Source organism: Hemiscyllium ocellatum, chromosome 44, assembly GCF_020745735.1.
Source record: "Hemiscyllium ocellatum isolate sHemOce1 chromosome 44, sHemOce1.pat.X.cur, whole genome shotgun sequence".
In the NCBI taxonomy this organism is placed as follows: Eukaryota; Metazoa; Chordata; class Chondrichthyes; order Orectolobiformes; family Hemiscylliidae; genus Hemiscyllium; species Hemiscyllium ocellatum.
Genome location: NC_083444.1, coordinates 7,380,852 through 7,393,804, shown reverse-complemented (window position 1 = coordinate 7,393,804; position 12,953 = coordinate 7,380,852). Strand labels below are relative to the sequence as shown.

At 48.9% G+C, this 12,953-nt stretch overlaps 1 protein-coding gene across 1 annotated transcript in view; it reads right to left on the bottom strand.

Annotated features, from left to right (window-relative positions):
* LOC132835168 (cornifelin homolog) overlaps window positions 1–12,690 on the bottom strand; it is a 31,336-nt gene extending 18,646 nt beyond the window's left edge. Inside the window, exons 1-2 of the mRNA XM_060854510.1 lie at window positions 12,541–12,690; window positions 8,220–8,342 (exon numbers count right to left, since the gene is read on the bottom strand). Of these exons, the coding sequence (XP_060710493.1) occupies window positions 8,220–8,334 (115 nt within the window). The 5' untranslated portion in view covers window positions 8,335–8,342; window positions 12,541–12,690. The remainder of the gene's footprint in view (window positions 1–8,219; window positions 8,343–12,540) is intronic.
* Between the last annotated feature and the right edge of the window lie 263 nt (window positions 12,691–12,953).

Below are 12,953 nucleotides of genomic sequence, written 5' to 3'. Positions count from 1 at the left end.
GCCCTGCCTTATTTCCCAAGAGTAGGTCAACAAATGTCATCGACAAATTGAACTGGCCATCACGACAGTGGCCAAATGCACTTTCTACTGTTTGAAATAAGAGATGGAGTAAGGCCACTCAGCCCTTCCAGTTTGTTCCAGCATTCCATAGCATCGCGGCCCACATCCTGCTCTCCCCCTTCTCATGACCTCACCTATGGTTCGATCTTGGCCTTGGATACTTTCACAAGCCTGGAAGGGAATTCCAAAAAAATACCAAGAGACTCTCTGAGGGAAGACATTCCATCTCAACATGAGCGAGTCAACATTTTGAAACTGTTCATACACTGACGGGGTGGGAGAGTCACATTCTCCTGACACCTAAGCTCCCCCCAGCCCCATTCCCTCCCTCAGAACCTGAGAGACATTGAGCAGGATCTGTGGAGAGAGGAAGATCTCTAGTCAGCAATGACTCTTTGGGACATTGAAGATTTGAAGAAGCAGTGTTCTGAAGGAGAGTTGTACTGGATTCAAAATGTTAGCTCTTGTTAATCTTGCCAAGCCAGTCCAGTATCTATTGTCTGTCTATTCTCACAGAGTCATCCAGCACTGAAACAGACCCTTTGGCCCAACCCGTCCATGCTGACCATAATCCCAAACCAAACTAGCCCCACCTGCCTGCTCCTGGCCCATAAACCTCTAAACCTTTCCTTTCCATGTACCTATCCAAATGTCTCTGAAACGTTGGAACTGTACTCACATCCACCACTTCCTCAGGAAGTTCATTCCACACACGAACCACCGTCTGTTGTGAAAATGTTGCCCCTCATGTCCTTTCTGCTCCCACCTTAAAAGTATGGCCTCCCCAGTTCTGAACTCCCCCACCCTCGGGAAAAGACCTTTGAACATATAACAATACAGCACAGTACAGGCCCTTCGGCCCTCAATGTTGCACCGACCTGTAGAACCAATCTAAAGCCCATCTATCCTACACTATTCAATTCTCATCCAGATATTTATTTATGCCTCTATAAGGTTATCCCTAAACTCCCTACCATCCATTTCAGATTTCCAGCATTTTGCTTTTCTATAAACCCTCAGAACTTTGCAGAGTCCAAAAGCGATTGGCTCCCATTTTCTGAACGACAGCATCCCAACGGAAGACAAAGATATCTTCTTCCCAGGAGACATAGAACATAGAACATAGAAAAATACAGTGCAGTACAGGCCCTTTGGCCCTCGATGTTGATCCAAGCTCACCTAACCTACACGAGCCCACTATCCTCCATAAGCCTATCCAATGCCCGTTTAAATGCCCATAAAGAGGGAGAGTCCACCACTGTTACTGGCAGGGCATTCCATGAACTCACGACTCGCTGAGTAAAGAATCTATCCCTAACATCTGTCCGAAACCTACCTCCCCTTAATTTAAAGCTATGCCCCCTCCTAATAGCTGACTCCATACGTGGAAAAAGGTTCTCATGGTCAACCCTATCTAAACCCCTAATCATCTTGTACACCTCTATCAAGTCACCCCTAAACCTTCTTTTCTCCAATGAAAACAGCCCCAAGTGCCTCAGCCTTTCCTCATACGATCTTCCTACCATACCAGGCAACATCCTGGTAAACATCCTCTGCACCCATTCCAGTGCCTCCACATCCTTCCTATAGTATGGTGACCAAAACTGCACACAATACTCCAGATGCGGCCGCACCAGAGCCTTATACAACTGCAACATGACCTCAGGATTCCGGAACTCAATTCCTCTACCAATAAAAGCCAGTAGCCATATGCCTTCTTCACAGCTCTATTTACCTGGGTGGCAATTTTCAGAGATCTGTGTACATGGACACCAAGATCCCTCTGCTCATCCACACTACCATGTATCTGACCATTAGCCCTGTACCCCATCTTCTTGTTACTCTTGTTACAGCTGAGTGAATCTTCTTTGAGCTACTTCTGGGACAAATAAGGGAGGCAAAACTCGACATAGATCCCCCTGCATTGACTGGCCAATGTCCTGGCCAACTAAAAGATGGTCATTCTACCTTTAAAGTGCCAATGCTTTGGCACTCAACATTCCATTGGCATTCCTCGTGCGTGGGTCCCACATGTTGGCATTTTGTGATTCCCTTGCAAGGAAACTTTGTTTCCACAACAGTCCCTAATCACTCTCTGACTTAAATGGAAACCTGCGTTGCTAGTTCCCTTGATAAAAAGGTCAGCCCCGTGCTCTCCCACGTCAATCTCTGCTCCGGAAATTGGTTGAGGCCGAAGCATTTTCAAGGAGGTGTCCTGCAGCACTGAAACAGACCCTTTAGCCCAACCACCCCATGCTGGATATAATCCCAAATTAAACTAGTCCCATCTGCCTGCTCTTGACCCCTGTCCCTTAAAACTTTCCGTATTCAAATGTCATTTCATACATCATAGAATCCCCACAGTGTGGAAACAGACCCAACAAGTCCACATCGACCCTCCGAAGAGTATCCCACCCAAACCCATCGCCTATCCTATTTCTATCCATTTGCCCCTGACTAATACGCCTAACCTATACATTCCTGGGCACTATGGGGCTATTTAGCATGGCCAACCCACCGTAACCTGCACATCCCCGGGCACTATGGGGCAATTTAGCATGGCCAATTCACCCGAACCTGCACATCCCTGGACACTATGGGACAATTTAGCACGGCTAATCCACCCAAATTTGCACATCCCTGGACACTATGGAGCAATTTAGCATGGCCAATCCACCCTAACCTGCACATCCCGGGACACAATGAGACAATTTAGCACGGCCTAACCACCCTAACCTGCACATCCCGGGACACAATGAGACAATTTAGCACGGCCAATCCACCCTAACCTGCACATCCTTGGACTGTATGGAGCAATTTAGCACGGCCAATCCACCCTAACCTGCACATCCCTGAGCACTATGGGGGAAGTTAGCACGGCCAATCCACCCTAACCTGCACATCTTTGGGTTGCTAGAGGAAAAACCCACACAGACATTGGGAGACCATGCAAACTCCACGCAGACAGTCGCCCAAGGGCGGAATCGAGCTCTGGTCCCTAGCAGCGTGAGGCAGCAGTGCTAACTACTGAGCCACCATGACACTTTTAAACAGTTTAATTGGACTCACATCCACCACTTCCTCAGGAAGTTCATTCCACACACAAACCACTCTCTGTTCAAAAAAGTTGTTCCTCGTATCGTTTTTAAATCTTTCTCCTCTCACCTTAAAAATGTGCCCGTAGTCTTGAAATCCCCCAACCTAGGGAAAAGCCACTCACCTTACCTATACCCCTCATGATTTTATAAATCTCTATGAGGTCACCCCTCAGCCTCCGATAATCCAATGAAAAAAGTCCCAGCCTATCCTGCCTCTCCTTATAACTCAAACCCTCCAATCCTGACAACATCCTGGTAAATGTTTTCTGAATCCTCTCCAGGACATTGGTTCAGCCATTCTTGAAATATTGTGTGCAATTCTGGTCTCCTTCCTATCAGAAAGATGTTGTGAAATTTGAAAGGGTTCAGGAAAGATTTACAAGGATGTTGCCAGGGTTGGAGGATTTGAGCTATAGGGAGAGGCTGAACAGGCTGGGGCTATTTTCCCTGGAGCATCGGAGGCTGAGGGGTGACCTTATAGAGGTTTACAGAATTATGAGGGGCATGGATAGGATAAGTAGACAAGTATTTTTCCTGGGGTCGGGGAGTCCAGAACGAGAGGGCATAGGTTTAGGGTGAGAGGGGAAAGATATAAAAGAGACCTAAGGGGCAACTTTTTCACACAGAGGGTGGTACATGTATGGAATGAGCTGCCAGAGGATGTGGTGAAGGCTGGTACAATTACAACATTTAAAAGGCATTTGGACGGGTATATGAATAGGAAGGGTTTGGAGGAATATGGACCGGGTGCTGACAGGTGGGACTAGATTGGGTTGGGATATCTAGTCAGCGTGGATGGGTAGGACCGAAGGGTCTGTTTCCATGCTGTACATCTCTATGACTCTATGAACCTTCCTATAACAGGGTGACCAGAACTAGACACAGTTCTCCAGAAGAGGCCTCAGCAATATCCTATACAACCTCAACATGACGTCCCAACTCCTATATTCAAAGGTTTGAGCAATGAAGGCAAATGTACTAAACACCTTCTTAACCCCCCTGTCTACCTGTGACACAAACATCAAAGAATTATGTACCTGAACTCCGAGGTCCTTCTCTTCTACAACACTACCCAGGGCCTGAATTTTAATTGTGCATGCCCTGCCTCTGTCAGTTTTACCAAAATGCAAAATAATCTCACATTTATCCAAATTAAACCCCATCTGCCACTCTTCAGTCTATTGACCCCATACATCAAGATCCCATTATAATCTTAGATAACCTTCTTCACTGTCTACTATACCACTGATTTTGGCGTCATCCGCAAACTGACTAACCATGCCTTCTCAATTCTTATCTTAATCATTTTGCTGCCCCACATCACCGGGGGTCCCAGGTTCGATTCCAGCCCCGGGCGACTATCTGTGTGGAGTTTGCGCATTCTCCCCTGTGTCTGCGTAGGTTTCCTCTGGGTGCTCCGGTTTCCTCCCACAGTCCAAAAATGTGCAGGTTCAGGTAAATTGGCCACGCTAAATTGCCCAAAGTGTTCGGGATGTGTAGGTTAGGTGCATTAGTCAGGGGTAAATATAAGGTAGGGGGAATGGGTCTAGGTGGGTCACTCTTCGGAGGGTTGGTGTGGACATGTTGGGCTGAAGGGCCTGTTTCCACACTGTAGAGAATCTATAAAGATTCTCTACAAATGTAAAGGGATTATTCCTCATCAAAATCATTAATAAGCAAAAATGTTCGCATGTTTTCCTGTTGGAACAAAGGTAGAGGAGCCAGGATTGAGTGAGGAGAATGCGGGGGAGAGGGAGAAGAGTGGGAGGTTATTTTGTAATTTTATCCTTTGGGCCTTCTGTACAGGCTTCAGGCAAATTTCCTGAACCATCTGCTGCCTCTTCCTGATTAGGAGCCAATCCCCTGGGCTTCTGGGAGACTCCTGTGCTGTCTTAGCCTCAGCGGAAGGACTGAGGCCTAGTTTCTCAGGCTGTTGCAAGCCTATTCGAGAAAGGAAGATGCTTGCTTTTGGGTTCGAAACAGAGCAGAGCACAGCTCCAGAGCAAACAGGGAATGGCCATCAGGAAATGGCCCAGTCTTCTGGGTTGTCCCCAACATGGAAGCCATTCAGCCCATTGTTAACGATGATAACTGACTGAAAAGGTGATTCAGTAAGAACCATCACCACTACACTACTCCCTATACTCTCCTTCCCCAAGACCTTTCAACATTCCTATGCTTTGGCTATCCCTCCAGCTTCCCCTTCTGAATGTTCCCCATGGCCCGTGTCCCTTTGCCCTTTCCATGCAGCACACACCTGACCGCAGCACACACCTGACCATTGTGTTAAAACAACGGTCTTCTCCTCTGTTTTGACTATTAGACATATTTAGATTACTTACAGTGTGGAAACAGGCCCTTCGGCCCAACAAGTCCACACCGACCCGCCGAAGCACAACCCACCTGTACCCCTACATTTAACCCCTACCTAACACTACGGGCAATTTAGCATGGCCAATTCACCTGACCCGCACATCTTTGTGACTGTGGGAGGAAACCGGAGCACCCGGAGGAAACCCACACAGACACGGGGAGAAGGTGCAAACAGTCAGTCACCTGAGGCGAGAATTGAACCTGGCTCTCTGGCGCTGTGAGGCAGCAGTGCTAACCACTGTGCCACCATGCCGCCCGCTTCCACTTGCTTCCACTTGCCATTACCAATCAATCCTAACTGTCTCCCCTTGGTCACTTCCTCACAACTCTTCATTATTTCAACTTCTGCAACTCAATCTCACCGTAACCATTTAATAGGGACAATGTAGAAGCTGCTTTACTCTGTAACTAACCCCGTCCTGTCCTTGTCCTTGGTGTGTTTGATGGGGGACAATGTACAGGGAGATTTACTCTGCATCTAACCTTGTGCCGTCCCTGACCTGGCAGTATTTGATGAGGGGACGGTGTAGAGGGAGCTTTACTCTTTATCTAATCCCGTGCTGTCCCTGTCCTGGGAATGTTTGATGGGGGACAGTGGAGAGGAAGAATTACTCTGTATCTAACGCTGTGCTGTCCCTGTCCTGGGAGTGTTTGATGGGGGAACGGTGTAGAGGGAGCTTTACTCTGAATCTAATCCCATGCTGTCCCTGTCCTGGGAATGTTTATTGGGACAGTGGAAAGGGAGATTTACTCTGTATGTAACCCCCATGCTGCCCCTGTCCTGGAAGTGTTTATTGGGACAGTGGAGAGGGAGATTTACTCTGTATCTAACCCCCTTGCTGTCCCTGTCCTGGGAGTGTTTGATGGGACAATGGAGAGGGAGCTTTACTCTGTATCTAACCCTGTGCTGACCCTGTCCTGGGAGTGTTTAATGGACACAGTGTAGAGGAGGCTTAACTTTAATGCCGCTGAAAATGTGTTGCTGGTCAAAGCACAGCAGGCCAGGCAGCATCTCAGGAATAGGGAATTCGACGTTTCGAGCATAAGCCCTTCATCAGGCCCTCATGCTCCTGTTGTACGTTATATTCTAGTATAGTCACATTTTTTTATGCTTAATTGGTTCTCAAAGGAATTATTCAATATTTCCATGACTAAACATTCCAATGGAGGAATGTGTAGCTATTTCCTGTTTGGGGCTATGCATAATGCAATAGTTCCTGTCCAAAAGCCCCAGCTTTAAGAAAGTTGTTCCACATAATTTTAACCTTATTCACCACAAAAGAAGCTGGTAATTACATCACAAATCTGACAGGCGTATGGCAAGGTGGAGCAGGGCAGTGGATGGGGAGCTGTATGTGAGACTGTGTGTGAGTGAGTGTGTGTGTGTGTCTGTGTGCGTACATGTGTGTCTGCGTGTGTGCATGTGTGTGTATATGTGTGCAGGTATGTGAGAGTGTGTTTGTGAGTGTGTGGCGCGTGTGAGTGTGTGTGTGAGAGTGTGTGTATATGTGTGTGTTTGTGAGTGTGTGGCGCGTGTGAGTGTGTGTGTGAGAGTGTGTGTATATGTGTGTGTGAGTGAGTGTGTGGTGTGTGTATGTATGTGTGTGTCTGTGTGCGTGTGTGAGAGTGTGTGTGCATGTATACGTGCATGTGTGTGAGTGTACGTGTGTGTGTGTGAGTGTGTGTGTATATGTGTGAGAATGTGTGTGTGAGTTTGTGTATGTATGTGTATGTGTGTGTGGTTGTGTGTGCCTATGTGTGTGTGAGAGTGAATGTGCATATTCGTGTGTGTGTTAGTGTGCGTATGTGTGTGTACATGCTTATGTGAGTGTGTTAGTGTGCATGCATGTGTGTGAGTGTGTGTGTGCGAGAGAGACTGGGAGTATGTGTGTGTTTGTATGTATATGTGTGAAATTGTGTGTGTGTATGTGTGTGTGTATGCGTGAGAGTGTCTCTGTGTGTGTGTTTGTGGGTGTGTGTCTATGTTTGTGTGAGAGTGAATGGGTATGTGTATGTTTATGTGTGTGTGTATGTGTGTGTTTGTGTGTGTGTGAGATTGTGCATGTGTGTGGGTGAGAGTGTGTGTGTATGCGAGTATGTGTGTGTGTGAGTGTATGTGTGTGTGTATATAGGTGTGAGAGTGCGTGTATGTGTGTGTACATGTGTGAGTGTGTTAGTGTGTGTATGAGAGTGGGAGCGTGTGTGAGTGTGTGTATAGGTGTGAGAGTGAGTTTGACAGTGTATGTGTGTGTGTGTAAGATAGTGTGTGTTTGTGTGTGTATATGTGTGTGTTTATGTGTGAGAGAGTGAATGCATATGTGTGTGTGTATATGTGTGTGTGTGTGTGTGTGTGTGCACGTTAGTGTGTGTGTGTTAGTGTGCATATGTATGAGTGATTGTGTGAGTGCGTGACAAGGAGTGTGAAAGTGTGTGCATGTGTGTGTGTGAGAGAATGTGAAAGTGTGTGCATCACTGTCTGTGTGCATGCATTGAGGAATGCCACCATCTCAATTGCGATGCCTCTGCAGTCAAATACCCCTGTTGACTCTCACAGCATCTGGTACGCACAAAATCCTTCACATTAAAGTACGGTGGGCTTCAGCCCCTGAAAGGTGGGGGTAGGTGGGTGAGAATCAAAGAAAGTGTAAACAGTTGGAGGGCATGGGAGAGGAGAGACTTGATACGTACAGATCCCACAATCTTCACAACACTCGAAGATGCCAGTGTTCCAGCCTTTGGGTTGTGTGCTGATGATGGTAGTGGTTTGTTGGGGCTGTGTCATCACCACAACAGGGGAAGCCATTTTTGATCCTTCATAAGACAGAGACAGAGAGAAGTAAGCATTAAGCAGCCAGAACTGTAAACAAAACTCAACTAATCTCCAGCGCCTCTGCAAATTCCCATCAAACATTGTTGCAATTATCACAGGCTCCAATTTCAAACTCATAAACCATTCGGCCCATCTGTTCCCTGCTGGTGTCTCCATACTATGCAACCCTTCTCCCACGCTCCTCTGCATTTTACCTTGTTACCTGTTCCTGCTATTCTCTGTCTCTCTTTCTCTCTCTACCCCTCTTCCTGTGTTTATCCAGTTTTGCCTTGTATGTTTCAGTCTGTCCTTGACTCCTCCCTGTTGAACCAAGTGCGAAATACTTCTGACTCTCTGAATTCTAAGAAAACCGAACACCAAATTCAAACCTTTCCAACTCTTTCACTGCCCTACTAGATAACACAAAGATGAAATTAATCATGGGCTCGACAGCAAAGTTATTTGGGGAATTTGTAGATTTGGTGCTAACGAGGTGCGGTAATTTAGTGGACAGTGCAGAAGGATGTTGTAGATTACAGAGGGACATAGGTAAGTGCAGAGCTGGGCTGAGAGGTGGCAAATGGAGTTTAATGCAGAAAAGTGTGAGGTGATCCACTTTGGAAGGAGTAACAGGAATTGAGTGTACTGGGCGAATGGTAAGATTCTTGGTAGTGTGGATGAGCAGAGAGATCTCGGTGTCCACGTGCACACAGATCCCTGGAGGTGTCCCCAAGTTGATAGGGTTGTTAAAAAGGATACACTGTGTTAGCTTTTATTGGTGGAGGAATTGGGTTTCGGAGTCACGAGGTCATGCCGCAGCTGTGGTGCGGCCACATTTGGAGTATTGCAAACAGTTCTGGTCACCGTATTATAGAAAGTATGTGGAAGCATTGGAACGGGTGCAGAGGAGATTTACCAGGATGCTGCCTGATATGGAGGGAAGGTCTTATCAGGAAAGGCTGAGGGACTTGAGGCTGTTTTCATTAGAGAGAAGAAGGTGACTTAATTAAGACATACTGTATAATCAGAGGGTTAGAGAGGGTGGACAGTGAGAGCCTTTTTTCTCGGATGGTGATGGCTAGCATAAGGGGGCATAGCTTTAAATTGAGGGGTGAGATATAGAACAGATGTCAGAGGTAGATTCTTCACTTAGAGAGTAGTAAGAGTGTGGAATTCCCCGCCTGCAACAGTAGTAGACTCGCCAACTTTAAGGACATTTAAATGGTTGTTGGATAGACATATGAATGAGAATGGAATGGTATAGGTTAGATGGGCTTCAGATTGGTTCCACAGGTCAGTGTAACATCAAGGGTCGAAGGGTGCAGTAATGTTCCATGTTCTATGTTATACCCTAAATAATGTTCAGTGTGACCCCTCAGATACTGAAGCAGTCCCATGTCCAATCTGGACAGGATCCAGGCTTGAGCTGGCAAGTGGCAAGTAATATTGGCCTCCACACAAATGCCAAACAATGACCATCTCCAATAACGGAGAATTCTACCACCGAGCCCTTTTCACGTTCAGTCAGTGGTGGCCTCAAGTTCTGCTTTATTAGACAGACAGACAGGTCGTGGTCCAAAAAACACAGCCCGCCCCCACTCGGCTTCCCAGGTTCCCCATATCACAGGCACCTGCTCCTGATCACTCCAAACTGCAGCGTTTTCGAATCTTCACCAACATGGATAAACACAGTTGCAACGTCACACCACCTCCCCATCCCTGTCACCCCCTCCAGCCTCCATACCCCCTCACTATCTCTGTCACCCCCTCCAGCCTCCACACTCCCTCACTATCTCTGTCACCCACTCCAGCCTCTACACCCCCTCACTATCTCTGTCACCCCCTCCAGCCTCTACACACCCTCCCTATCCCTGTAACCCCCTCCAGCCCCCATACACCTTCCCTATCTCTGTAACACTCTCCAGCCTCCACACCCCCTCACTATTTCTGTCACCCCCTCCAGCCTCTACACACCCTCCCTATTCCTGTAACCCCCTTCAGCCCCTACACTCCCTCCCTATCTCTGTAATGCCCTCCAGCCTCCACACCCCCTCACTATCTCTGTCACCACCTCCAGCCTCTACACACCCACTATCTCTATAACCCCCTCCATCCCCTATACTCCCTCCCTATCTCTGTAACCCAGAGTCACCCAGAGAGGAGAAAGGGCACCAGTGTCCGCTCCCTGGATGCTGTGAGCAAACCAACAAAGAAACAGGCCCTTAGCTCCATCACAGCGGCTCAGTGGTTAGCACAGCTGCCTCGTGGTGCCAGGGACGCAGGTTCGATTCCACCCTTGGGTGACTGTCTGCGTGGAGTTTGCACATTCACCCTGTGTCTGCATAGGTATCCTCTGGTGTCCTCCCACAATCCAAAAACGTGCAGCATAGTGTCCATGGATACGCTGGGTGGGTGGGTTAACCATGGGAAATGCAGGGATAGAGTAGGGTGGTGAGACTGGGTGGGCTTCTCTTTGGAGAGTCAGCGTAGACTTGTTGGGCTGAATAGCCTGCCCCCACACTATAGGGATGCAATTCTTCATTCTGCATGTTTTTATCTATTCGAATTTCATCTTGAAGGCTGGGTTCTGTCTCTCAATCTCTCAGTGCCTACTCACTCTCTTTCGGAGCCTTCTCTCCCTCTCTCTCTCTCTCAGTGCCCTCTTGCTCTCTTTCAGTGCCCACTCCTTCTCTTATTGTCCTCTCTCACACACACACCGTTCCCTCTCTCACTCTCTCAGTGTCCTCTCTCACTCTCTCTCTCTCGGTAGCCACCCTCACTCTCAGTCCCCTCTCCCTCTCAGCGGCCTGTCTCTCTCTTGGAGCCCTCTCTCTATCTCTTGGTGCCCTCTCTTTCTCTCTTAGTTCTTTCTCTCTCTCTCTCTTGTCTCCCTCAGTGCCCACTCTCTCTCAGTGCCCACTCTCTCTCTGCCCACTCTCTCTCTCAGTGCCCCCTCTTTCTTAGTGCCCCTCCTCTCTCTTTCGCAGTGCCCATTCTCTCTCAGTGTCCACTCACTCTCTGTCTCTCTCTCTCTCTCTCTCTCTCTCTCTCTCAGTGCCCACCCTCACTCTCAGTGCCCTCTCACTCTCAGTGGCCTATCTCTCTCTTGGAGCCCTCTCTCTATCTCTTGGTGCCCTCTCTTTCTCTCTTAGTTCTTTCTCTCTCTCTCTCTCTCTCTCTCTCTCTGTCTCCCTCAGTGCCCACTCTCTCTGTGCCCACTCTCTCTCTCTCAGCCCCCTCTTTCTCAGTGCCCCTCCTCTCGCTTTCTCAGTGCCCACTTTCTCTCAGTACCCACTCTCTCTCAGTGCTCACTCACTCTCTGTCTCCCTCTCTTTCTCTGTCTCTCAGAGCCCACTCTCTCTCTCTCTCTCTCTCTCTGTGCCTACTCCCTCCCTTGGTGCCCACTCCCTCTCTTGGTGCTCTCTCAATGCCTTCTCTCTCTCTCACTGCTCCTCCTCCCTCTTTCTTTCTCAATGCCCACTCTCTTTCTCGCTGCCCACTCTCTCTCTAAGTGCCCACTCGCGCTCTCTCTGTCCCTCTCTGTCTCCTCTCTTTCTCGGTGCCTACTCCCTCTCTTGGTGCCTGCTCCCTCTCTTGGTGCTCTCTCTCAATGCCCCCACTCTCTCTCTCATTGCCCCCCCTCAATGCCCACTCCCTCTCTCTGTGCCTACTTCCTCTCTCAACGTCCATTTCCTCTCTCAGTGCTCACTCTCTCTCTGTGCCCACTCTCTCTCGGTGTCCACTCGCTCTCTCTGTGCCCACTTCCTCTCTCTCTGTGCCGACTCTCTTGCTCTGTGCCCACTCTCTCTCGGTATCCACTCCCTCTCTCGGTGCCCACTCCCTCTCTCGGTGCCCACTCCCTCTCTCACTGTCCATTCCCTCTCTCGGTGCCCACTTTCTCTCTCTGAGTGCCCACTCTCTCTTGGTGCCCACTCCCTCTTGGTGCCCAGCCTTTATGTCTTGGCTCGACGACTCAGAGGAGGAGGTTGCGGGTGGGGGGGGTTGGGGGGGGGGGGGGGGTGTGCTTTCTCTCCTGTTTAAGGAGGCAAGACGTCACGGCATAAACCCACCCCACCCCTACCGGCCACCCTCCTCCTCGACCTCGCATGCATGGGATGACACTGTGTATCAGACATCTCCCCCCTGCTCCCCCCCCCACCCCCCAACACCCCTCCCAGCGGCGACAGGGCACCTCGGTACCTGATCAAAACGCCGCCCGATAAAGAGAGCACAGCGGAGGCAACAACAGAGTGTGGGGCACACAGAGGACGGCAGTAACTCCCCACGGACTCAGATACCAGAGGTTGGAGAGTCGCACCGAAAGCATCTGACCGTTTTTAAATAGTGAGGAGGCGTGGTCAGTGGATCCAGTTTCAAGCAAAATGCAATGATGAGGATCTCACCTTAACCCTCACCAGCCTGGATTCCTGGCACGGGCTTCACCATCCAATCACACTCTCTCTCTCTCTCTTTCCATCTATCTCTCCTCCCTCTCTCTCTCTCTCCCTCTCCATCTATCTCTCCTCCCTCTCTCTTTCTCCATCTATCTCTCCTCTCTCTTTCTCTCTGTTTTTCCCCCACCCTCTCACTCTCCCTCTTTGTCTCTCCCTCTT